Genomic DNA, 23901 nt, shown 5'->3' with positions numbered 1-23901 from the left:
CAGTTGCACGGACTTTTCATGGTTAGTGAGCACATGTTGTTTATTGACGTTTTCGTACGCATGAGTTTTACTGGCAAAAATATTTGGAGAAATAACTGTATAACGTTTATTTGGACTCAGTTCGTTAAGGAAAGTACTTTAGTTTTGACCAAATTTACTATTCTGTCATGCCAGGACTCAGCGAAAACCAACGTAATATTGCTGTTGGAATGCTTCAAGCAGGAATGGCGCAAAATATCGTAGCAGGACACTTTGGAGTTCATCGAAACACCATCCAGTCATTATGGAGACGTTTTCAACAATCTGGTTATACTCGGGATCGACCACGTTCTGGGCGTCCACGTGTGACGTCGTGTCGACAGGACAACCACATTAGACTTGTGCACCTGAGAAATCGTTTCCACACTGCATGTTTGACTGCTCGAAGCATTCCATGACTTCGACCAATCAGTCCAAGAACTGTGCGAAATCGTCTGCGCGAGCGCAACATCAGACCAAGACGTCCAGCTGTGCGCCCAATACTGCTTCAACGTCATCGTACTGCTAGACTAGCGTGGTGCAGGCAAGATCTACGATTTAGAATGCAGGATTGGGCCAATATCCTGTTCACTGATGAATCCAGATTTCATTTGGATAGCAGTGTCAGCCGTTGCAGAGTGTATCGTCGCACAGGGGAGCGGAACCAGGACGCTTGTGTTGTGCAACGGCGACAATTCGGTGGAGGTAGCGTTATGATTTGGGGTGGAATCACAGCACGTGGAAGGACCCCTCTAAAAACTGTCAATGGAAATCTCATCGGAGTACGCTATGAAGATGAAATTATTCAGCGATATGTGATACCCTTCATACATAGACAACAAAATCACATCACTCTTCAGCAAGATAACGCAAGGCCACATGCTGCATGTGTAGTCAGGGATGTTTTTGTTCAACAGAATGTCGATGTCTTGCCTTGGCCAGCTGTTCCTCCCGATTTATCCCCTATCGAGCACGTTTGGCATGAAATGCAACGACGTCTACGCCGTTTGCAAAATCAGCCAATGACGTTGGCTGATTTAGGCCAGGCCTTAACCAACATCTGGAACAACATCCCTTAAGCATATCTGAACACTTTAGTTGCATTAATGAGGCGTCGATATCAAGCATGTGTGAATGCAAATGGTGGTCACACGCGTTATTAACTTTGTTAATTCAAGTTTGAATACCAGTGTCTTTCCAGTATGCTGAAATTGACGTTAGTTAACGTTAACATTTATGGATTAGGAGATGTTGTAACGAATACATTTGTTATCAGTATTACAAAAATGAAATTTGTTCATTGTTATTTTTTATAAATTTTTTCATAATAAATAAAATGCACAGTTTCTTTTTTCCGTTAGTATATATTCTTTTAACAAGAATTAATGTTTTAATTTGATTTTGAATTTTGACTAAATTAAAATTCTTGTATGACTAAGAAACTTAGCTGACGGCTTTTGTACACAATTTACTCACAAGCACTTTTTGTTTGAAGAATGACTAAGAGTTGACTACACATATATGCTGACAGGGATTTTACGAAGGTTTGCTTTAAAGTTAACTTTTAACTTATACCTCTACCAATTGACACGATTATGGATTCGTTTATTAAATTTTGGTAAAGCGTTTTCATTTGTAATTTTTTTTAAAAGTAAACTTAGAAAAATTTAGACTAGAACATAAAGAAAATTAGAGTGTAAATGATCAAACATTCCAATAACTGAACAACTTTTAAAAAGGACAATAGCTAACTGAACTCTTCTAAAATTCATTGCTTAATTTCGTTCCAAAAACCATACACAAGACAGTAGTTAATATAGAAATTGCCCATTTCTCAGAAAAAGAAAATGAATTTTGATATTCATGCTTAAAAACGACTCTGATAAGAGAAAAATAATAGCAAATTACAATGGTTATTCGAAGAGTTTCTCTACCTTATACACTTAATTTGATGAGATTCTTCGGAGTTAAGTAAAGATTCAAACTCGTCTTGTTTATATAATTTTAAAATGTCATGAACAGCTGATTTCAATGCAGATAGAATACTGTAAACAGATCTATACATATTGAATGATTCTAAGATACTCTTTTCGTTTGCTTTTAAGGTAAAAAAATATTTTTAATGAGTGAGCTATGGTGTCAAATATTTCGACAAATAGATGTTTATCCTTCAGTGCACAAATATGTTTATTTCGTTGAACGAATATTAGATAAAAAATATATTGAATAAAAAGAATCCCAAAGACAAAAATACAATCATATACACTAAATACACAAGGTATCTTATCTTTCTGTATAGAGTTCGATTTCTTCTGTGTCACAGACTAGTATTGCCATGCCCACATTTGACTCCAGGAAGTACGATAGACTCGATTCAAAAGTTTCGAGGGGACGTTTTTGAGGAGCTATCCTTTTCGTCTGTAATATATTCTCGTTTGAAATCGACGTTGCTCTGCTTATTCATTTCAAAGAGGTGGTTGGACTGGCAGGTTACGTCGATCTTTTCTGCATAGTATTTTTTTATCCACAAGCTGTAAATAATATGAAGTACTAATGTTAACATTGAAATCAATAATATTGGAAAATTCTCATTATACATCATAATAAAATAAGTAATTAGACAATATCTTTCATGAATGAATGTTTACCTTAGTTTCCTTATTTTCAAATGTATAAACAATATCACGAACAAGTCTCATCACAATTGCAGCATCAATGTCATCACTGGTTTTCTGTTCTTCTCTCACTTTTAAAATAAAGGAAGAAATGAGCATACACTGCTATTTAATTTTACTACGCCATCGATCCCACGGGTGTATATGCAAACTTAATTGCCTATTGAAATCCGTTTGATCTTTGGCAAAATGTAGTGGAACAATAAAATACAAAACACCTCTTATAAATGTATTTCTATTATGTCACCACTTACTAAATCGTTTTGAAAATGTCTTAAATATTTTTCATGAAACAGTTGTTACGGTTTAACATAACACAGTAAGACTTACGTTTTAAGGACAAATTAAATGCAAATACTTAGTAGGCTTAAAGCGAATACACCAGCGAGACGTAGATTTGTTAAATATCATAAATTATTTGCTTTATACCTATATTGCTTATGCTTAATTTTGTTTAAAAACGTTAGAATAACGTACGTAATTTTTTGCTCTTTTTTGGTCTGAAGAAAACTTCAAGTGTATTTCTAACAAATTTCTTCATGATGTCTAATATTCCTATTTTTGCAGCTGACGCAACACTTTCCACTCTCACTGCCGAAATACTGGTGTTCAGGATTGCCATGAAGACAGTCAACATAAACATAATAACACACAATACGTAACACACGTAAAAGAATTGAGCTGATAATGGTGCTGCCATAATCAGAGGGTCTAGCTTATTTTTACCGATTAAAGTATTGGCTAAACTAGCACATGTATTATACATCGACCTGTAGCTTTCCAGTTTAGAGCCGAAAAGGAGATAGGCATAAATGACAAATGAAACAAATAAAATCAACAAGAGTGCACCAAAGGCCAATAAATCTTTTCCAACATTTGATATCACCGATATGACCTCAGTAAATCTTTTATTGTATCCTAGAATTCTCAGGACCTGTATTGTTGATATAAACAAAAGAGTTGCAAAAAGGACGTTGAATGCGTGATCCCAAAGCACAATATGTCCATAGTTAATGAACCGATTGGCGCCAGTCAATTTGTCGTCATAAAACATATCCATTGCCGTATTCGTGTATTTCATCCTTAATATAAAGGTTAACAGACAAGAATATGCAAGAATAGTACACAGACAGTCCACACAATTCCACGGTTCTTTAACAAAACCCAAACAACCTACTCTCCTACATTGCAAAAGTATTTTGAAGAGTAGGATGATATAATAGAAGAAAACAATCATGTAGAACAACACTAGGGTGAAGCCCAGAGATGATAAACTTAAGATAGGTTTGAAAGCCTGTGTGTCAGTCCATATAAATGCACTGCCTACTTCAGTAAACTCCATTATGTACATGACATATGCAAAGAGGTTAACATTTGAATTGTATATTGTAAACTCAACAAAAATTGCACGAGTATTTCGATCAATCCAGTTATTTTCTACAAGTTCATTAAGCAACAAGTGAGCATTCACTCGGTCTTTCACAAACTGTAGAATATATCCTCCTCCACCGTATGTTTTATATTCCCCCATTCTAGATATTCCCCAAATCTCATTGGCGTGCACGTACTTCCACGCCTGGGCCGTGTAGAATCTCTTTTTGTAAAGTTCGCTTCCACATATGGTGTCATTGTATGGTTTCCATCGTAGACAATAGGAACTTTTATCCTCATCCCTTTCGGAGTAGGCGTCTACACACGGATAAGGCCAAGTAAGGGAAAAATATGGACACTTGCCTACAAAATATACATGGATAATGCATATAAGGTACTCTTTATATAGTGTATCTTTTAAACAAACATGACATAGGAGAGATCCGTCCAATTCTGGACACTTTTGTCATGTTTTAATATGTAACACCCAGCAAACGAAAATAAACACTCAACACACTCTGATTTCAAGTGGTAAAGTATGGAAACACTTTTTGGCAACAAAATGCAATGAATATCATCATGAAACACAGTTCAATATCTTTTATTGATAATAAAATGAATTCGGGTGGTGAAATAGTGCACGTCCGGACAACATGGGGTAATTCCAGACAGAGGCGGGGTAAATCCGGACAAGAGAGCAATATGTGCTTTGAACAATTTTTTTTTTGTGAGAAAATGCATTCCAACAACATGACACTTTGTTAGACAAAGCATTCTTGTTTTACATTACTTAGCATGTATATTGCACATTTTCAAGAGAGAGAGAGAGAGAGAAAGAGAGATGCGGTTCAGGGACTTGCATAGAAATGATATAGAACCCTCCCCCTTCCCAAATTGATTTTTATCAAGAAAATTGTTTAATCGTCAGAAAGAGTAATTAATTAAATGAAAACAATAATTCAGACACTGGACTAATTTTTTCTTGGGTCTCTAATATGGGCCGATGTGTCAATAAGTTTGGTCCGACCCGTCCAGGCCTAGGTGTGAACCGTCACGGGCCGATTTGTCGTTGGGCCGAGATGTCTGTCTACCCATAAAACCAGCGTCCGGAATTCTCCCACCTAGAAAAAAATCAGTGGGGGAAATCGAAACACATTGTTTGATAAAATTTAATGAAAAAATTAACATTATTTTGTATTATTCATCATATATTTTTCTTTTTAAACATATGCTCTCTACATAAGAAATTTTAAAATAATAAATGGAAAAAAGTATTTATCTTAGATGTTGTTTTAATTCTATGTCAAACTGCCTTTAATTTGATCACATTTTGCCGCCTAATGGATTTCAGAACATAAAAGTCCAAAGTCTAACTTTTGACGTAATTATAGCATTCAGAATACCCTAGAATCCTTATAATGTTTTTAAAAAAGACAACAATGACCCCTGCTTTCCGAATGTATTTCATTTATTTATAATCAATAATACAGAATTACCGAAAGATAAGACAAAAAAGAAAGACTGTATTATTTTTCCGGAATTACCCCGTGTCCAGAATTGGACGGATCTCCCCTAATAAGTACTCTAGCTAGTATATTTTTATCGAATCACTACCTGTTTTGTGATATGATAATTTAAAATTATTCTAGCTAACAATTTAAAGAGGGTACATGATACATAACATAGTTATTACCAGTTTTCATTCGAACCTGGCGTAGACGCCCTGGCCCAACACGGATATTAACCATATCTTTTAACCATTGACGATCCATAACAGTCAATGGTTCACCTGCATAACTTTCAGTGGGGTAATAAGTTGGGATAAATGTGTCATTCATCCATCTTATGAAGTCCTTTCTACCTTTCAACTGAATTGCAGATAGTGACTTAAATAATCTAACAATAAAATATCAAACTAAAATATTAAAATTATAAAAATATAAATCAGAAAAGATCATTTCATCCAGTGATAAATGAAAATAATGCAGAAAATTTAGAAGTCTCTAGTATAACTGAATTGATTCAGCAAATCATTCTTGAAAACAGACCAAAATTACAGGAGATGTAGTTAAACACATTCAATTTAACTTAAACCATGATTCACAAACTCACTGCAGAAAAACCACGACTTCCTGAAAGTAAATAATTATCCAGGTTTTGCTTCACATTTAAAGATCGCTGGTCGCGCTGTGTGAACCCAATGCCATAGATTGCACAAATGTATAAGATGAACATAACAAGACTAATCAGCGCTGATCTTGCTTGAGATTCTTCGCGACTTTTCTTTTTCAAGTCATCGATGTCTTCCTTGGAAAATGTTCCACATCTTGGTGAAATGTTGGTTGCTAAGTCTGAATAAACAAATGTCAAATGATTATCAAACACTGAAAAAAAAAACAGATTAAAGTTGTTATATATGTAGGTCTCTAAAGTGCGATGGGACTCCAAAGTCCGATGGTCTTGCCAAAGTCCGATGGTCTTCGCCAAACCCCGATGGTTTGACACGCCAAAATCCGATGGTGTTGAAAACAATTAATGTTTATAACGTCATAGTACTAATGCGCCAAACTACAATGCCGCACCATGCCAAGATTTTAAATAAGTATTAATAATTATGCGAAAACTAACCCTTATCTCTCATATAGGTGCGAAACTTACCCTAGTCGCCCAAAAAGTGGGTAGGCCTAACAACTATATAGCTGTCTAGATATCTTGGGTGGGTGCGATAAGTAATAACTCTAATAACTCGACTAGTTTGCGAGGACTAACCCTAAAAAGGACTAACCCCTAATCAGTTGAGTAGTCTGCGAGGACTAATCCTAATCACACCGAAACATGTTAGCAATGCGCAAAATAAATAAAAGCATATGCAAGGTTAAATTCGGAAATAATAGCATTTGAATGCAGGAAACGGCGTCAAGATTTGACGTCAAATTATCGTGACGTCATAAACGTCGATTGTTTCTCCACACCATCGGACTTGGGCGTGTCAGACCATCGCACTTTAGCGCAGCGTGTCTCATAGGAAACGAGCCATCGGACTTTGGAGTCCGTAAAGACAGCGAACCATCGGGGATTGGCGAGACAATCGGACTTTGGCGTCATCATCGGACCTTGGAGTCTTACATATATATCAGCCTTTTTAGCAGGAAGCAAGGCAAACACGCAAAAAAGAAAAGAAAATGCATCAAAAGGATAACATGCATGTATGGCTAAATGTTCCTTACTTGTGCATGTACTTGTACTTAAATCTGAACACGATTCGTAAGTAGGAATGCATCCTATTAGATTTAGTATCTCCTATATCAGCTCAAGGGTTAAGACGTCGCGCACAGAATTAGGGCTAATTTTGTAACGTCAAAATATGCATTTCTAAAGTTATTGCATACGTAGTTTCAGCGTAAAGATCGTACAAAATTTTAACGGCGTAACAAATTATACTACACATCCAATTGTGGCTCCTGTTTTCTTAAAAATGTATTATTTTTCAGTGTTTCTTTAAATACAAAATTATATTTATTTGTACATTTTTGAAATAAGATTCTGTCTGTTACAAGTTTTTCCAGTAAATAGAGAACACAGCTCACATTGATGCTATTCGCCCGGTTAAATATTATCATATGCATATTTGTGTCGTAGTAACAAAACCGACTAGACATCAAAATCGCTCTATTTATCTATCCTACTACTTGCTTATAATTTTTTAAAGAAACATTTGATTACTTCTTGATTTGCACATTTTATTTATCAACTTAGTTTTATGAAAATAACCTGTTATATAGAAAAAATCTTTACCAACTATTCTATCTTTTCTTATTACTTGTCAATATCACAGCATATTACGGAATGCTTCCAATTTTACGAACAGTCAGAATCGGCCAGTAAATTGGAAATTTATTAATGAATTTTGTGTGACGTCATCACAGGACATCATAGAAGCATAGTACAAATTGGCAGAAAAATTGGCAGAAAAATCTATGTAGCCAAAACGATAAAATGACCAAAAATACTAATGCCCGTCGTTTGTAGTGTTACAAATTACGCAATTTCAAACCTCAATACTATGCGCTACGTCTAACATTGAAATATATTGTGATTTTTGTCTGCGACTACACTAAAATATTGTTACACGTCTACAAAATCGTACATTTGCTACATGTATCATGGCCTCAAGTCAAAAAATTGGGATGTAGTTAGAAACGTATTCCTTATCCTTGCATCCTCCAATCTAAATTGTTTTTTGCACGTATCACGAAATAAGTCGCATGGCCTTAACTTTGACAATAATAACAAGAGGCCCAAGGGTCATATCGCTCTCCTGAGCAACTAGCTAGGCAAAAGCAAGAATCAGTTCAGTACTTGGAAGTTTCTATATGAAAACTTGAATCTTTATTACCAGAGAATGCATCCGCTTGAGTTTCATCTTCCCTGGAGCAGTTGTTCTTGAGAAGAAGATTTTAAAAGATTGTTCCTATGTATTCGTATGTTAAACTTTGATCTCTCATTATGGCCCCACCCTGCCCCTAGGGGTCATGGTTTGAACAAATTACACTACCTGAGGATAATACCGCTTTAGTTTCATCTTTCCTGGCTCTGTTTTCTTGAGAAGATTTTTAAAATATGCCATTTATTTTTCACTAATTCATATTATCTCCCCTTGGATGGGCCTGGCCCTTCATTTGAAGAAACTTGAATCCCCTTTACCCAAGGATACATTGTGGCAAGTGTGGTTGAAATTGGCCCAGTGGTTTTGTAGAAGAAGATGAACATGTGAAAAGTTTACGACGACGACGACAGACAACGGACAAATTTTGATCAGAAAAGTTCACTTGAGCCTTCGGCTTAGTTGAGCTAATAATATATTTGTTAATGCTTTTTAAGCACTTATATTTTGCATTTTCTGTTGGTTTTACAGCGCTGTTGAGTTTATCAAAACTTTGCTTTAATCATCTTTTTATCGATCGTTTGATGTACGATTCACATATAATAAAAATATGTCTGAGACTCAATTTGTCGGGTTAAGCAAAATGTATATTTATAATTACTGGAATTATCTTAAGCAAGCCATGCAGTGCAAACAAGAGGCCCAAGTACTTTACCGGCCACGTGAGTATCATGTAATAAATTTCCAACAATTGAATTTGGTACGTCACGTAGCATGCTTTTAAGTATGAAAACTTAATACCCAGAGGCAAATTAGGAGAACAAAGACAAAATGCTTTTTTATTAATCTGTTACAATCAGCAATAATCATTAGTGCCCCCCGGGAAACCCTGACCCTGGGGTCACACATTTCACAATTTTGAAAAAAGCACCAATACCAAGGAGCAGATTTCAAAGCATTAATTCATTTTTATTTCCAGTTTGTAATCATTAGACCCCCCATACCCTGACCCAGGGGCTTTGAAATTCACAATTCTGGAAGGAGGTTCCTTGTTCATCATAACTACATGTATATACTTAGATCATCAGCTTAATACCAAGGAGCAGAGGAGATTTTCAAAGAATTTATTTTATCATTAAAGTCTCTCCCTAAAACCAGAATCTGTGATCCAGAGGCCATGAAATTCATAATTTTGGAAAAGGCACCCTTCCTCATCATAATTATTAACATAGTTCATTGGTTTATTACCAAGGAGCAGAGGAGAAAATTTTTCAAAGAATATGTAGTTTCACTATGTAATCATTAGCGCCCCGCCCTTACACCAGAACCCCGACCCAGGGACAATGGAATTCCTAATATTTAGAAGAGTCACCCTCATCAAAACTATGCCCATAGATCATTTTTTGAATAACCATGATTAGAAGAGGAGATTTTCAAACAATTCATGCATTATTGATAGCCCCGCCCTAGCACCAGAACCCCTGACCCAGGGGCCATAAAATTCACAATTTTGAAAGAAGCACCCTTCCTCATCATACCTTGGTACACATTTCATTACAGGTAGCTTAATGCCAAGGATCAGAGGAAATTTTCAAAGAATTGATGCATTTTCACTAAATAATCAATAGAGCCCCGCCCTAACACCAGAACACCTTTCTCAGGGGCCACGAAATTCACAATTTTGGAAAAGGCACCCTTCCTCATCATAACTATGTACATAGTTCATCGGCTTGATACCCAGGAGTGGAAGAGATTTTTAAAGAAATAATGCATTTTCGCTGTATATACAACAAATCCCACCCAAGCACTAGAACCCCAGACTCTGGGGCCATGAATTGCCCAATTTTGGTAAAAGGCTCTTCAATACAATCATGCCAACAGTTTGACTGCTTGATGTCCAGGAGATAAGAAGAGTATTTTTAAAGACTGCATAAATTTTGAAAGTTTTAGCTCAACCCTCATTCCCCAGGGGGGACAGGAGCAATGAATTTTACAATATTTGTTTCTCTTTTTCCCATAGATTCTATTTGCCAAAATTGATTGAAATTGGTTCAGCGGTTCTAAAGAAGAAGCTGATAGTGTTCAAAAGTTTTCGACCGATTGACGACGAATGACGAACGACGGACGATTACGGAAGAAACAAGTTGCAATAGGTCACCTGAGTCACTCAGGTGACCTAAAAATAACCCAGATTTCGTGACTTATAATACAGATAAATCTTAGATTAATTGATTTCATTGTTCAAACATACAATGACAAATATATTGTATATTCATCTAACTACCTGAAATTCTTGAGTCCTTGCAGAATCCGTTATCCTTTGACATCAACCGTAGTTTGTCTAAATTTACTTTGGGAGGTTCTTCCCTTGCCAATCTTTTTAAAAAGGTCGAATAAACTATTGCAAAAAATATTACTTTTACTGGGTCAAATACTATGAACGATTCCAAAAATGAAAGAGCAAGTGATAAAAGCCATTCTTCTGAATTAGCTTTGCCCCATTCCATACTGTAGAGGATGAGGAAAAAGCTTGATGAAAGGATTGCCAAAAGAACACTAATCCATGCTATATAACACACCCAACGTGGTAAAGTGCCTTGGTGTGGCATGAATACCTCGCCATCAAGTTTAGAAAAGGATTTGTATGTTTCATTTCTTAATGGATAAAAACTGTTTCTTTTTGGATTGTCAATCCTGCTTTCGGTTGATTTAGGGTTTCTAGTATTTCTAAATACAAAGGCAGCAAAAGTAACAGGTACAGTTGAGATTAGCATTCCAACGCATGAAACATAGAATGTTCTAAATGATAGTCTTAAAATTCCAAATTTCACTTCATCGACATTTTGGTTTTCATCTGACGATCGAAAGAACATTGCATTTGATATCATGATAAGACAGATTAAGGCAAAAAGGCATGAGAGTCTTTGAACACGTGTGAAATTTCCTTGTGGGCGAAAGAGCAAAGAAAGCCATAAATGATAAACAGACATTAAGCTTTGAGTTTCCACAGATATACGATCGTTAAAAGAAATTGTGTCTTGGGTTGATACTGGAATAATGCGATCCAATAAACAATCTTCATCATCAATACCTAACAACTTGTTGCAATGGAACACATATCTGAAATAAAAAAAAAAGACGTAGAATATTTATTGTTATCATATATTTATTACCTTCGTAAATCAGGGAAAAGTTTATACTGTAGTTTTCAATCAGTCACAATAAATTTAAAATTGTCTTTCTTACTCAAAAAGTATGTATTTTCTTCCTGTTTTTAATTGCAATTGTCAATCTGCAATAATCATTTTGGTAAACCGAAGTCAATATATCATAGTAATTTAAATTCTAGTTTGTGTGGTAACTGTATAGCATATATTTTCAAAGTATCATGTGATCAGAAACATATGATATGAATGCAAATTATAAAAAATACCTCAACTATCCCGATTCATATTTGCAAAGTAGGTCAAGGTCAAGTGGCCCTTAAATATAAATAATATGCTGTATATCGGCACAATATGCCACTTTGAAAGAGAAAGTAATGGGTCATGTTTAAGGAATAGGAGGTCAATGACGTTGATATTTGAAAAAAGCCAAAGTGCTAAGTGCAAAGCCATACATGTACCTGTTCAATCATCCAATAATTCCTCTTACAGTTATCAAAATAAAGGATATGACAGACAGAGACGGACAGACTGTTAAATGATCCTTAAATTTCGCCCTGCCTTGCAGTCGTCGTGAAAATATATGTTCATGTGTTACCTTTCTTGCTTTTCCAAGTCATCGACTGTAATTTTGCTCAAAAACCAACTTTTAAAGCCACGAGGTCCAGAATTATCATGCCATATCCGAATGTATCTTAAATCTCCCAGCGGTTCATTGGTTCCAAAGAAGTACATGTTGACACTTGATGTCGAAAATCCCTATCAAACGAAATCATGAGTTGCAAATATTTAAATTAGGTAAATGAAAACATATTTTGTGGTAAATACTGCACACAAATTGTCTCTAGTAATTTTGATAAATAATCAAAACCCAGTTGTATTAGCAGCACTACTCAAACTTTATGCATGGTTTTGAAAGAAAAAAACATGATAATAAAATTCCGAAATAGGCTTGATTGCAAAAATTAATAATCGGGAACTAGTAAGTTCTATTTTACCAATGACACCAATGATGTTTCAGTACCAGGTGACTCTGACTAGTGGAAATTTGTATTTGAGGCCCCTAAGTTACGGGTATTTCATCACCTATTTTTGACGGTTTTTAAAATCATTTAATAATAAAACGATTATCATATATTTCAAAAATATAACTGTTTCATTTTCAGGAAATTTGGATGCCTGACAAAATAACCTTTTATATTTTCTAAGTTTTACTTTTTGATTGATTGTATATTGTTTAACGTCCCTCTCGAGAATTTTTCTCTCATATGGAGACGCCACCACTTGCCGGTTGATAGCTGCAAATTTTGTCCTATACTCAGCACTTAGGGCCATTGAGCAGGGAGGGATCTTTATCGTGCCAGCACCTACTGCGACACGGGACGTCGGTTTATACGGTCTCATCCGAAGGATCTGTCTCCACGTCCCATAGTGGGATTCGAACCCGCGACGTAAGGATCAACTCCGTACGTCTCGACTCTAGAGCAGCTCTACCTTCTGCTCCACGCGGTCGACTTTTATTTTTTGAAAGAAAAAAAATTATCCTTACAAACAGTTATCCATGAGAATTAACCAGTATGAAGTTGGCTAAAGTTGTTTTAGGTCGTTTATGAAGAACTGTAACTAAGCAAACTCTGACTTTTGTCTATACATGCCAAAAAAAGAGTCAAATCTAAGAGAAATGTAGGTTTAATAAAAAAAAAGGGACAAAAGTTAAAATATCATTTTAAAATGATATTTTAAAAAAATGTTACAAAAACTTTACCTCTTGAATTCCGTCATGTAGGGGACGAATTCCTGAATCACTCACATCACCAGTAAGTATGAAATATACATTAGACTTGGTACCCGCTCCTCTCCGGAATCCAGTGTATACACTTATCAAATAGAAGTAGGTATGCCTTGTGTCATGGTCGCAGAGGAATGTTACCACCCGCTGAAAAAGTCTTGAAATATTTATTTAGTTTATGAAGTGTACATGTATTTAAATTTCTTTTCTTGAAAAGGTTTTTTTGTATAATCCCTAAGTAAATGTTTTTAAAAGTATTGTTTACATTGTAACATACTAGATGTAGTATCCTGTACAAAAATAAAAAAAAATTACAATTTTTATAATTGTCATATACAAATTAACATAAAACTAATAAAACATCTTTACCCTATGAGAGTCCTTTTTGTCCTTTCTTCGAAGCACAATAAGCAGTATTATATAAATTACAAAGACTACTGCCAGTATGCCATACACTGCAGCATTGGAGGCGTCAAATTTGCCCCAAACTGTCAGAAAATTGATCATGTTAGGGGGTACATAGAAGGAAGTTGAAATGGTGTCCCCAACGCACCGACAGACCGTATTGTTTAAATCACTCATCGGCAGAACCTGAAAAAAAATCCTACGTTTAAACTAGATCTAATAAAACATTTAGAAAAACAAATTCACTTTGATAATGTGAATAAAATTGATTAATACTATGTATTTACTAGCTTTTGACGAAATATAACCATATGATTTTAAATAGTTTTGAAAGGAAATTTTCAATGTCCTTTTTTGATTCAAGACACTTTTTGTGATATCAGTCTTGTTGTGGAGTATTGCTTTCAAGACTAAGTAATTTACTTTACGTAAGGACGCGCAATTTAAATGTTTCCATGTATAATTATACTCTTTGTTTTCTTTATAACTTAAGGTCAGACAAGACGTTCCTTCACATCTGTTCTGTATATCTTCGTAATGTATGAAAAATATATAAAATTTTAAAAACATTCTGATTTCTAAACGTCTTTTAAAATCTTAACACTTAAACATTTCAAATTGGAAAATTATTTTTCTTTCCAAAGGGATTATATAAGAAAAACTACCCCTGGTATCTTTCAGAAATGCCTGGTAAGGTACCTTAATTTTTTGTGAGTAAACATGTTCAAGTAGCAATAATTCAATGACAAACTCTTGAAAAATTTTATATACTATTAAGGAACGTCTCGTCTGTCCTTAAGGCTTTTAAATGATATTTTCTTCGAAATAATTTGAAAAAAATCGTAGAATGTAAACAAAACGAGGAGTCTCCCTCTCGAATTTGTATTTGAAAATGAGGCAAATCCTCGATTCGAAAGTAGCTGGGGCAATTGGTCTATTACAAGTATATATTATTTGATTTATATTTTTTAAATAAAAGATTGTTAAAATTTCACCCTAACGTAAAAGTGTAAGTATTATTCCTTAATATACAAAAAAGATATATACGAGAAATCTTTCTGTGCATGTACGAACAAACGAACGGACGGACATCCCGATCACAATATACATGTTTATACCCTCCCACCTTCAAGGAGGGGGGTACAGGAATTATGAATACAATGAACAATTGCTACCAGACATCCTTCCATTGTCCATGAGTTGTTTCCTTTTTCCCAAGTTCTACATCCTGTTGTTGTAAATAGCATGCTAAAGTTTGCCTCAGCTGGAACAAAATCCGAAGCATTAACAATCGATGTTGTGTTATCTGGTGGTCCGATAGTTGTTAGAAATTCTGCGGCTCGTTTTTTTCTAGATCTTGCAAAATCATCGGTGTCAGGGGCTGAAAACCAAAATATATATTATGATTAATAAAAACATTTTAAAAACGTTTTCCAACAAATAGCTTGCCTTATTCTTTTGTGTCTTTTTTTTTAAATATTTTTTGCGAAAATTTCATTACCGTGTATATTTTTTTAGCATAGAATATGCAAGTATTAAAAAATAATCAGAATTCATGAAAAGTTTGTCTCGCTTATAAATTCGAAATACCAAACGCAAAAATAAGGAACTAGAAACATTTGGTGATCTACAGTTCTTTGAATTAGTCCTCTCTAAGTGTCTGAGAATACAGAGAAAAAAGTTTATATGAAATACCTCAATTTAGCATTAAATATGCGTTGTGTTTATTTGCGAGTAGTGTAAAATACACCTGAAGTTCATTTTAAGACTACTGTTCTAATGTCAGTAACCGCGTCAATTACCTGTGAGTGGTTTTATGCCAAGATAACACAGTTCTTTAACACATATACCTCCGGGAAGGAACACTTTAAATCCATATCCTGTCCAATCTTCGACACCCAACACCTTCTTGTAATCAAACACATTAGATGTTGGAAATGTATCTGAGCTAAAATAAAACGAGTACAAAGGAACCTTCTGATGACCCAAGAAGTCAAATCCATCAGGTTTAATGTAGATAAGCACAGCATCTCTTTTATTTATCACCTCAAATGTAAAATAAATCATAGGTTCTGAATATTGTGGATTGATGAGAGGAATATATCTCTTAAATTCCAGGTTTCCTTTATTCGGAATATTGGTGTCCACAGATATGTTTTGGGGGATATTCATCACTGGAACAGAAGAGGTTGCCTTGGTTGCATTCTCTCCATATATGTAGGGGTTTCTTAAGTAGTTAGACACCTAAATAAAAATAATATTAATATCAAAAGATAGCAATTATTCTTTCAGTTATCTTACTTTCCTTTTAACCTATTTTCAATTACACTTCAACTATTCCAGATGTACACTAATATTTTATATTAATAAAGATTGTTGATATCAAATTTTACGCATAAATAAATATATGTAATATTATATGAAATGTCAGAACATACTGCTAATTCCAGGTAGGATGCTTGGTTGTTTGAGCCATTGACATCATGTACACCTCCAAAAAACTCATCTGGGGCATCTTCAAGATCGTTGAACGAGACCTTCCTGATCATTATTTCCAGTACATGGTTTGCATTCCAGTAAAGTCGCTCGCCCAAAACAATAGTTTTGTGCATGACATTTACAAAGACTGATTGGATTCGTTTTATAATTGGGATATATTTTCTTGCCTGAAAAAATTATGAAATAAGATTTTCTTACGATACAATATATAATGTAAATTCGAACGAAAAAATATATTTCTTTTTTTCATATTGTAGCTATCAAAAAGGGCAAACAAGTGGTAGCAATAAAAATTAACTTTTTAAATATTTCTATATGAAATTAATTAGAAAACATTACTTTTCTCTACCCTTGGACAGGCAATTTTGTGATATCTCTACTTATATAATTAATAACATACCGTTTGTCTTTGCTGAAGTTGAAACTGGCGCTCATGTGCTCGTATTTGATAAATAAAATCAACTTGTCTATTAATGCTTTGAAAGTCTAGAGTTACGTTCCCTTGATTTTGTTTTAACAGGCTGGTTTCTTGTAGGAAGAACTTGAGGTGTAACATGATTTCCGCTCTTATATCATCTTCGGAAAGTTCAACATCCAAGTTCTGAAGCTTCCTCGGTAGCATCTTGTTCAAGACATTGTCCAATACACGATGATAAACTATCATAAACTTTTTAAAATCAATAAGTTTGTAGAAAATAACGAACGTCCATTTAAGAATGCTAAAAAAAGGATTACAAATATTCTCTGTACAAGAAATAATTCTCTTTTTATATACTTTTTTAAAATCTAATGAATTTATTTTTCATAATTAGCCCTCAATGACGTTTGGCACAACTGCAACTGAAACTGGAATTGAAAAATGGTCTAATCTGAGATAAGATAAATAATTTCAAGAAGCTAAAAAAATAAAAAATAAATGGAGAAATATTTCCGAAAAGCACTGCCTTTTACAGTCGACGGCTTACTTTGACATTTAAACCTGTGTCATGTAGGAAGCTATGGAACTGATAATAGATGATCTGAAAACCTTTCTATTAGGTGTGGTGTTTGGGGCAATAGCATAATTTACCGGTATGCAATCAATACATGATATGATGTATGGCAGAATAACATAATTTAAAATTCCTTTTCCGTAAAAGAGAGTATCTTCTTTCTAAAGAATAAAATAAGGAAGAACTTTCCAGGAAGAAAACTTGGCAAACGTTTGCCGAGCTGTACATGTGAAGGATGGGAATTGAGGGTAGAGTTATTGTCTATCCCTTCCTAGACAACGTACATGCCAGATATATGTATGCTATGAAATAGGATATTATTATAACCTTTTAATTAAATGTTAAGCTTAATATTTTTATTGCAAAAGAGCTTCCGTATATTGTCTTAGTGTTAAGGTAGGCCATAGATTGTGAAAGTCAGCGCTTCTCGCAAAAGTCCACTAGTAGCAAAATTAACTAGAACAACTTTGAAAATTCAAGACTTTAAACATGTTCAACGAGTAAAAAAGGCGTTTTAATATTGGAGGTTTTCAAAGTCTGAGAAGTGTAAAATCTTGCCTTTAGCAATGTCTATTAAACTTTCTACTGCACTCGGAGATACAGGATTTCTTCTGCTACCATATTCCAAACAATCAATGACAGTGTGCACAATGTCTACCGTTATGTTCTGTTTGAAGTAGATTTATTGAGTTTATTAATATTTACTTAAAAAGTTTTGAATTGTACATTATAGCACTTGCTTATTTCATGAATTATCTCTCATTTAAACAAAAAAATTGATGCTATCGGACAACTTAAATAATTTTTTTTTAGATATTTTTAAAGTTTAACAATTTTCCGACTTCAATACTACAAACCACTCCCTCCAAAGACAAATACGGTTTAAAGCGAGTCAGAGCATCCAAGGTGCTGAAGATCTGCTGTATGTCTGTTAATTTGAATCTATCGATGGAATTTGCACAGCCAGGAGCAACAACGCTTTTGATCAGTTGAAGAAGCTTCACAGTTTTCTTTTTTTTGAAAAAAAAACATGCTTGTCAGGAATTGTAAAGGTAAACAGCAATTTGAAGTCCATGTATTTTGTGATATTACGGTCTACCTGTTGATAAACAAGAAACACAGGTCCCCCTCCGGATGTATCGATTTTAATGGACTCCATATCACCGTTTACCTCTTCTTCAGATGTTGTTTTGTCAATCTTAAAAAAAAAATAATAATATAGAAATAGAAACCTTGAATTTGTGATTATTTGCTTTGAAAACTTATTTCCACAAAGTATTAAGCATATTTTCAAAGTATATTTGGGTAAGTAAGAAGTCATGAAATCAAGTACAGGTAAACTTCGTTATCTCGACATCGACGGGACAGTCGGAAAATGTCGAGATATCCGAGGTGTCGAGATATCAGAGTTGAGACTCGACGTCCTTAATTTTACTTCATACTAAAACCATGGACATGAACAGACGTACATACACTGTCTTCAATTATACTGTAGCTCGTTTGTTTCAGCTATCCCTCTATATTTATTAGAAAACGTAAGAAGTTATTCACAAATGTTATTTATGAAATGCTTTCTTTTTCATCCAAATGTTATAATTTTACTAAAAGCCGTTTTCCATCTAGCATTCGATCCGCGTGCAACTAGCTCTGTCAGAACAGGATACGTAATGCGCTCTATAAACTCCAAACTGGAACGGTACAAAGTCGACTTCCGAGATACGGAAAAAAAAATTAATGCGTATAATTTTTTTTAAATTATTTCATTTGACTTCTTTTTTATTTCATAATCATTCATCATTAACTTTCATTTTATTTTCAAAGCAAAATTTAATTGGAATTGCGCATTTACCATCACATGCAGTCATATTACGGCTTATGCAATAGTCGTGCATGCGGTATAGATTTGATTGATTCCTGTTGAATGCATATTTACCAAATCTTTTAGTTAAATTGAATTCGATGTGTATATTGTTCATTGTTATTCGGTTCCTTTTTTTATAAAATGTTTAAGTTTTGTTAGATTTCGACATAAATAAACGGTTTTACATTTACGCAGAATCGAGAAGATTTATCAATGATATTACCCAAGCTGAACATTAAACAATTTTAATTAACGTATTAGAGATGACGAGGGGGCTTGGGATTCCTCTTAAAACACATTTCTAACGAGCAGTATGTAGTCAAAACATGGGTGTAAAAGGTGTGAATTTCTGCCGACGTCGAGATACACGGAGTTGTCCGTGCGTGACGAGCGACCAGCTGACAAACAATTAGGTTAAGTAGAGGAGAAAATTGCCCCGATGTCGACATATACCAGGTAAATTTTGCTCTTGGGACTGTGAAATACGTCGAGATAAGCGGGGTAGTCGACATTACCGAGGTCGACATATCAGAGTTTTTGCAAATCATTTATATAGTAAATTATGCCGGGACCGCGAACGGACGTCGACATATCCCAGGTTGTCGACATATCCGATGTCGAGATACCGAAGTTTACCTGTATGCTGTACGTACAAACGGAAATTGTTTGAAATCGGTTGCAACAGCTCCTAAGAAACTCAAGGTTTGAACGTCATTTCCTGATAGATTGTAATTGTTGAACTTTGAATCAAAGTTATTAAACGAGGACTCAATTGTTGAAATGTCTTCTTTATCTTCAGGTTGAGAGCTAGAAGGCGGAATGACCTGCAGAAGTAAAACATTATTCTTGTGAAATAAAGCAATAACTTGTATAATACTAATATCAGTCCAAAAATGGGGATTCCATTGATCTAAACAAACATTTTGTCATATAAAAAGGATAAAAAAGAAACAATAAGATAAAGTTAGTACTGTTATATTTGAAGAATATGTTCCATAATCTCCAGAGGTATCGAAAATCCGAACCCGTACGGTAACTGTGTGATTAAAAACGGGATCTCCCGGCTGTATGGGGACGTCTAGGATTCGACTCTCGCCTTAAATAAAGGTTACAATAGATTCTTTTAAGCGAATAACAACTTTAATGCGATCAGGTATGCTACGAATTAGGTTTTCCCGGTAGGTTATTAGAATAAAGTATTATTCCATTTGATGTGTCTTCCCTGTACCTTTTCAGTCGTTGACATGCCAAAGACTATTTTTAAGGGAGGGGGTGATAAAATCAGGACCTCGGTCATTGAAGTCTTTGAATCGCATTGAAGAAATTTCTTTGTGCTTTTTAGCTAAGTCATAGTTTTATGTAACAAATATGAATTGTTTTCTTATAAACAACACAAAAAGTACAAAAATGTGTATATATTTTTCTTTCGGACCACAATAGAGTTTTCCCAAAAAACAATATAGGTTCGACTCTTCTGCCACCAGAAAAAAAAACCCAGATTCAAACTCAGTATGCAACATTCATTAGGGTTCGAATGAGGAAGGCTTTTGGTCAGAACATCCAAACGATTAAAAGTTATGTGGAAGGCACTGCAGCGGTAGTGGTGCGCAATTTCTAAAATGATTCTTTGAAAACTTAATCATAACTTACCTATCGCATCATGGTTGTTGTTCGTGCAAAAATATCAACCAACAAGTATTATAAGATATCAATTATGAATATAAGAACTTTAAGATGAAACCCTGCCATTCAGTCACCTTTAAGTAAGCTTTTAGTCACCTTTTAGTAAGCTTTCTGTCACCTTTAAGTAAGCTTTCAGTCACCTTTTAGTAAGCTTTCTGTCACCTTTAAGTAAGCTTTCAGTCCCCTTTTTAGTAAGCTTTCTGTCACCTTTAAGTAAGCTTTCAGTCACCTTTAAGTAAGCTTTCAGTCACCTTTTAGTAAGCTTTCTGTCACCTTTTAGTTACAAGAAGCGTTCATCACCTTTCAGTTCACTGAATAGGAGAGCTTCACTCTGCGTTAATTTGATAAAACTGCACAATTCGTTATATCTATTCAAAAGGTACCACTTTATATTTCGCTAGATCATCATTTTGTTAAAATAATATCTTAAACATTTTGAATTAATCAAAAGTTTAAAAATCACATAGAAAGTAAATAACATAAACTGTGCTTTCTGCAAATTGTTTAGATAAATATCATTTTTGGACCATACATCTTTCAACTAATTCCATTTCAAATTAAAGATAATCCATTTATTTCAGTTTTAAAACTAAAGAAATGCAATAAAAGGTTTACATACTTCCTTCATAAATAAAATTTACAACGTTGTTCTCTCCGTGTGTAAAGTTTCTTTTTGTAACTGTTTCGTAAAGGTAAGTAAACACGTTTTCATCCTCGTCTGTATCGATCCAATTTGAGCACTGCACGCTCAGAAGAACAACTAGTGAGTCTATAATGAAAATAAATGAAGCTTTTATGGAAAAACTTTTTACAATTTCTTTCAACTTAGTAATATATCATGTACAGTCTATACGTTATATATATATTTTTAGGATATTTTTTAATGGTTCTTATTACTAGTATATTATTTTTTTCGTGCTTAGTTACCATAGCTATAAGATGTATAATAGGAAAATAAAATAATTCCAAATTTTAAACTCTTGAAAGAATAAATCAGAGCTGAATGTTCTCAAAGATGATCATTTTACTTTTTCGGGTAGTACAGTATATTCATAACCTCATTCAGACGATAATTGACGCACAAAACTAACAGAAATGCTTTGCATTTTTACTCAATGTAGAATATCGCCAAAAAAAAAACAAAAAAAAAAAAAAACAAAACAAAAAAAAAAAAAAAAAAAAACGGGGAGAATTTTAATGTAGCATATTCCATTAACAAGTATATATTATTAATGTATAAGGAAGTAATCATTCACATCTTTTAAAAAATTCTTATTGCAGCTCTACTTATTAAGCCTGATTGTAAAAAGCTCTATCTTAACTTCAAATTTTATTTTCTTTATACGAACATTTTCCTAGTTTTCCTAGTTTTGCAATGTCTTGTTAAGATTTTAGTGTACTTATAACAAATTCTTTAAAGTTTAATATATCGAGTTCATATGTGATAATTTACATGTAAATCACAGTAAACGCACCATTTGTAGCATTATTTTTTTCTGAATAACTGTTCCACTACAATTATTTTTCCAATGTATATGTTTGAAAGAAAGTGGATATTTTACCTGTTTTCTGTTCAACTGAACAAGAACCCCCAGTAGGTGGCGCGTTAGTTCTGAATTCTCTGTAAACGTCCCCACTTATATCTGATTTGACCACCGTCGTATATAAAGTCACCAGGTAGGTATTTCCAGGTGTTAAAGAGAACTTTGGTAAGACAAAACTTTGTTTACCGGCATCTTTTTATAAAAGAAAAATACAAATAATTACAACATTAACATACATGTTTATAATATTGTTCTTCGGATTAAGTTTGCATAACTTTTATGTTTAAAAATTAAATTATCAATATTTAAAACCCTTATTATAAAATATACCGATTCCGGTGACTACAGGCAAAACCTGTACCGGTTGAAACATTCCGGATCTACTTTCGTCCTTCCACAGTGTCCACACATATTGAACCTCGTGTTCTGGTTTACAGGAGGCGCACCAAGCTATCAAAGCCAATTTAGATGATACGGCAACTTTGTCGTAACAATTCAAGCTGCAGCTGTAAAATTGAGTAAATTAATTGTACAATTTATCAACTTTCTTTAAAATGAATGAAAAACTAAATAAACAGAATCTTGTCTATAATAATTGCATTCTTAATAGCAATACTTAATCTGCAGATCAGTCAATCCCTCTTCCTTGAATCTTGCAATTTGTGTGAATTGCTTTTGAGAGAATCCTTCCTTCACAGTTACCGTAAGAGCATAGTCAGATGACTCTGATATTGAAGAAGTCAACTGACCAACACCACGTGATACCTCTTTAACAGAACACGTGCCTGATGACGTGTCGCTGAGTATTATTGTTGGTCCTCTTAGATTCACAGGAGGGATTCTGTAGAACGTAATGATAATTGTTACTTCTTTTTGATCAGCAAGTATATAGAGGATATTCAATGTTTTGTAGTTGAATATGGAATTTATTTCACGAGTGGGACAGGATTTTTGGATATTTTCACGAGTGCGAAGCACGAGTGAAAATATCAAAAAATCCTGTCTCACGAGTGAAACTAGATATCATTGAGATGGTGGCCTTCTCAAAGGGCCCCACTTCCATCAAAGAACATGAAAATGTAAGAAAGTTTAAAAGGGTTTATTTTGAAGAGGAACATTTGTGTACTACAGTGAAAGTAATTTAGTACGACTTCACGGATTTTGCAAATTTACAGATATATATATATATATATATATATATATATATATATATATATATATATATATATATATATATATATATATATATATATATATATATATATATATATATATCAAAGTTATCTTGTATCATCAGTTATATAAATTTACTGGAATTAAGGGGGGAAATTATGCACCAAACAAAGATAGACAGGCTAATTCTGACCATGACCTAGAAACTTCGACCAATTAAAGTCACTGCACATCCATTGACCAGTGACATTCTGTGAGTGAAGTATGAGCCAGATAGGACCAAAAAGAGAGACGATGTGCTCCGGACAAGGATTTTTCATATGTCTGCTATGACCTTGACCTT

General features: G+C 34.1%; 1 protein-coding gene across 1 annotated transcript; it reads right to left on the bottom strand.

The window, feature by feature from the left end:
- Positions 1-2180: 2180 nt before the first annotated feature.
- Positions 2181-19976, bottom strand: LOC134269861 (polycystin-1-like protein 2). Its single transcript, XM_062752054.1, has 17 exons — positions 19812-19976; positions 18397-18495; positions 18155-18307; positions 17856-17964; positions 16706-16962; positions 16245-16472; positions 15609-16050; positions 14982-15187; positions 13771-13992; positions 13378-13548; positions 12211-12371; positions 10733-11568; positions 6177-6415; positions 5758-5932; positions 3171-4427; positions 2667-2764; positions 2181-2549 (listed from the first exon to the last, which is right to left on the bottom strand). Exons 2-17 carry the CDS (start codon positions 18454-18456, stop codon positions 2484-2486), a joined length of 4680 nt encoding a protein of 1559 aa, XP_062608038.1. The 5' UTR covers positions 18457-18495; positions 19812-19976; the 3' UTR covers positions 2181-2483.
- Positions 19977-23901: the final 3925 nt, after the last annotated feature.

Source organism: Saccostrea cucullata, unplaced genomic scaffold (genome assembly GCF_032062105.1).
Source record: "Saccostrea cucullata isolate Sc308-1 unplaced genomic scaffold, CSIRO_AGI_Scuc_v1 ctg2363, whole genome shotgun sequence".
Lineage (NCBI taxonomy): Eukaryota > Metazoa > Mollusca > Bivalvia > Ostreida > Ostreidae > Saccostrea > Saccostrea cuccullata.
This window is presented reverse-complemented; position numbering and strand designations above follow the sequence as displayed.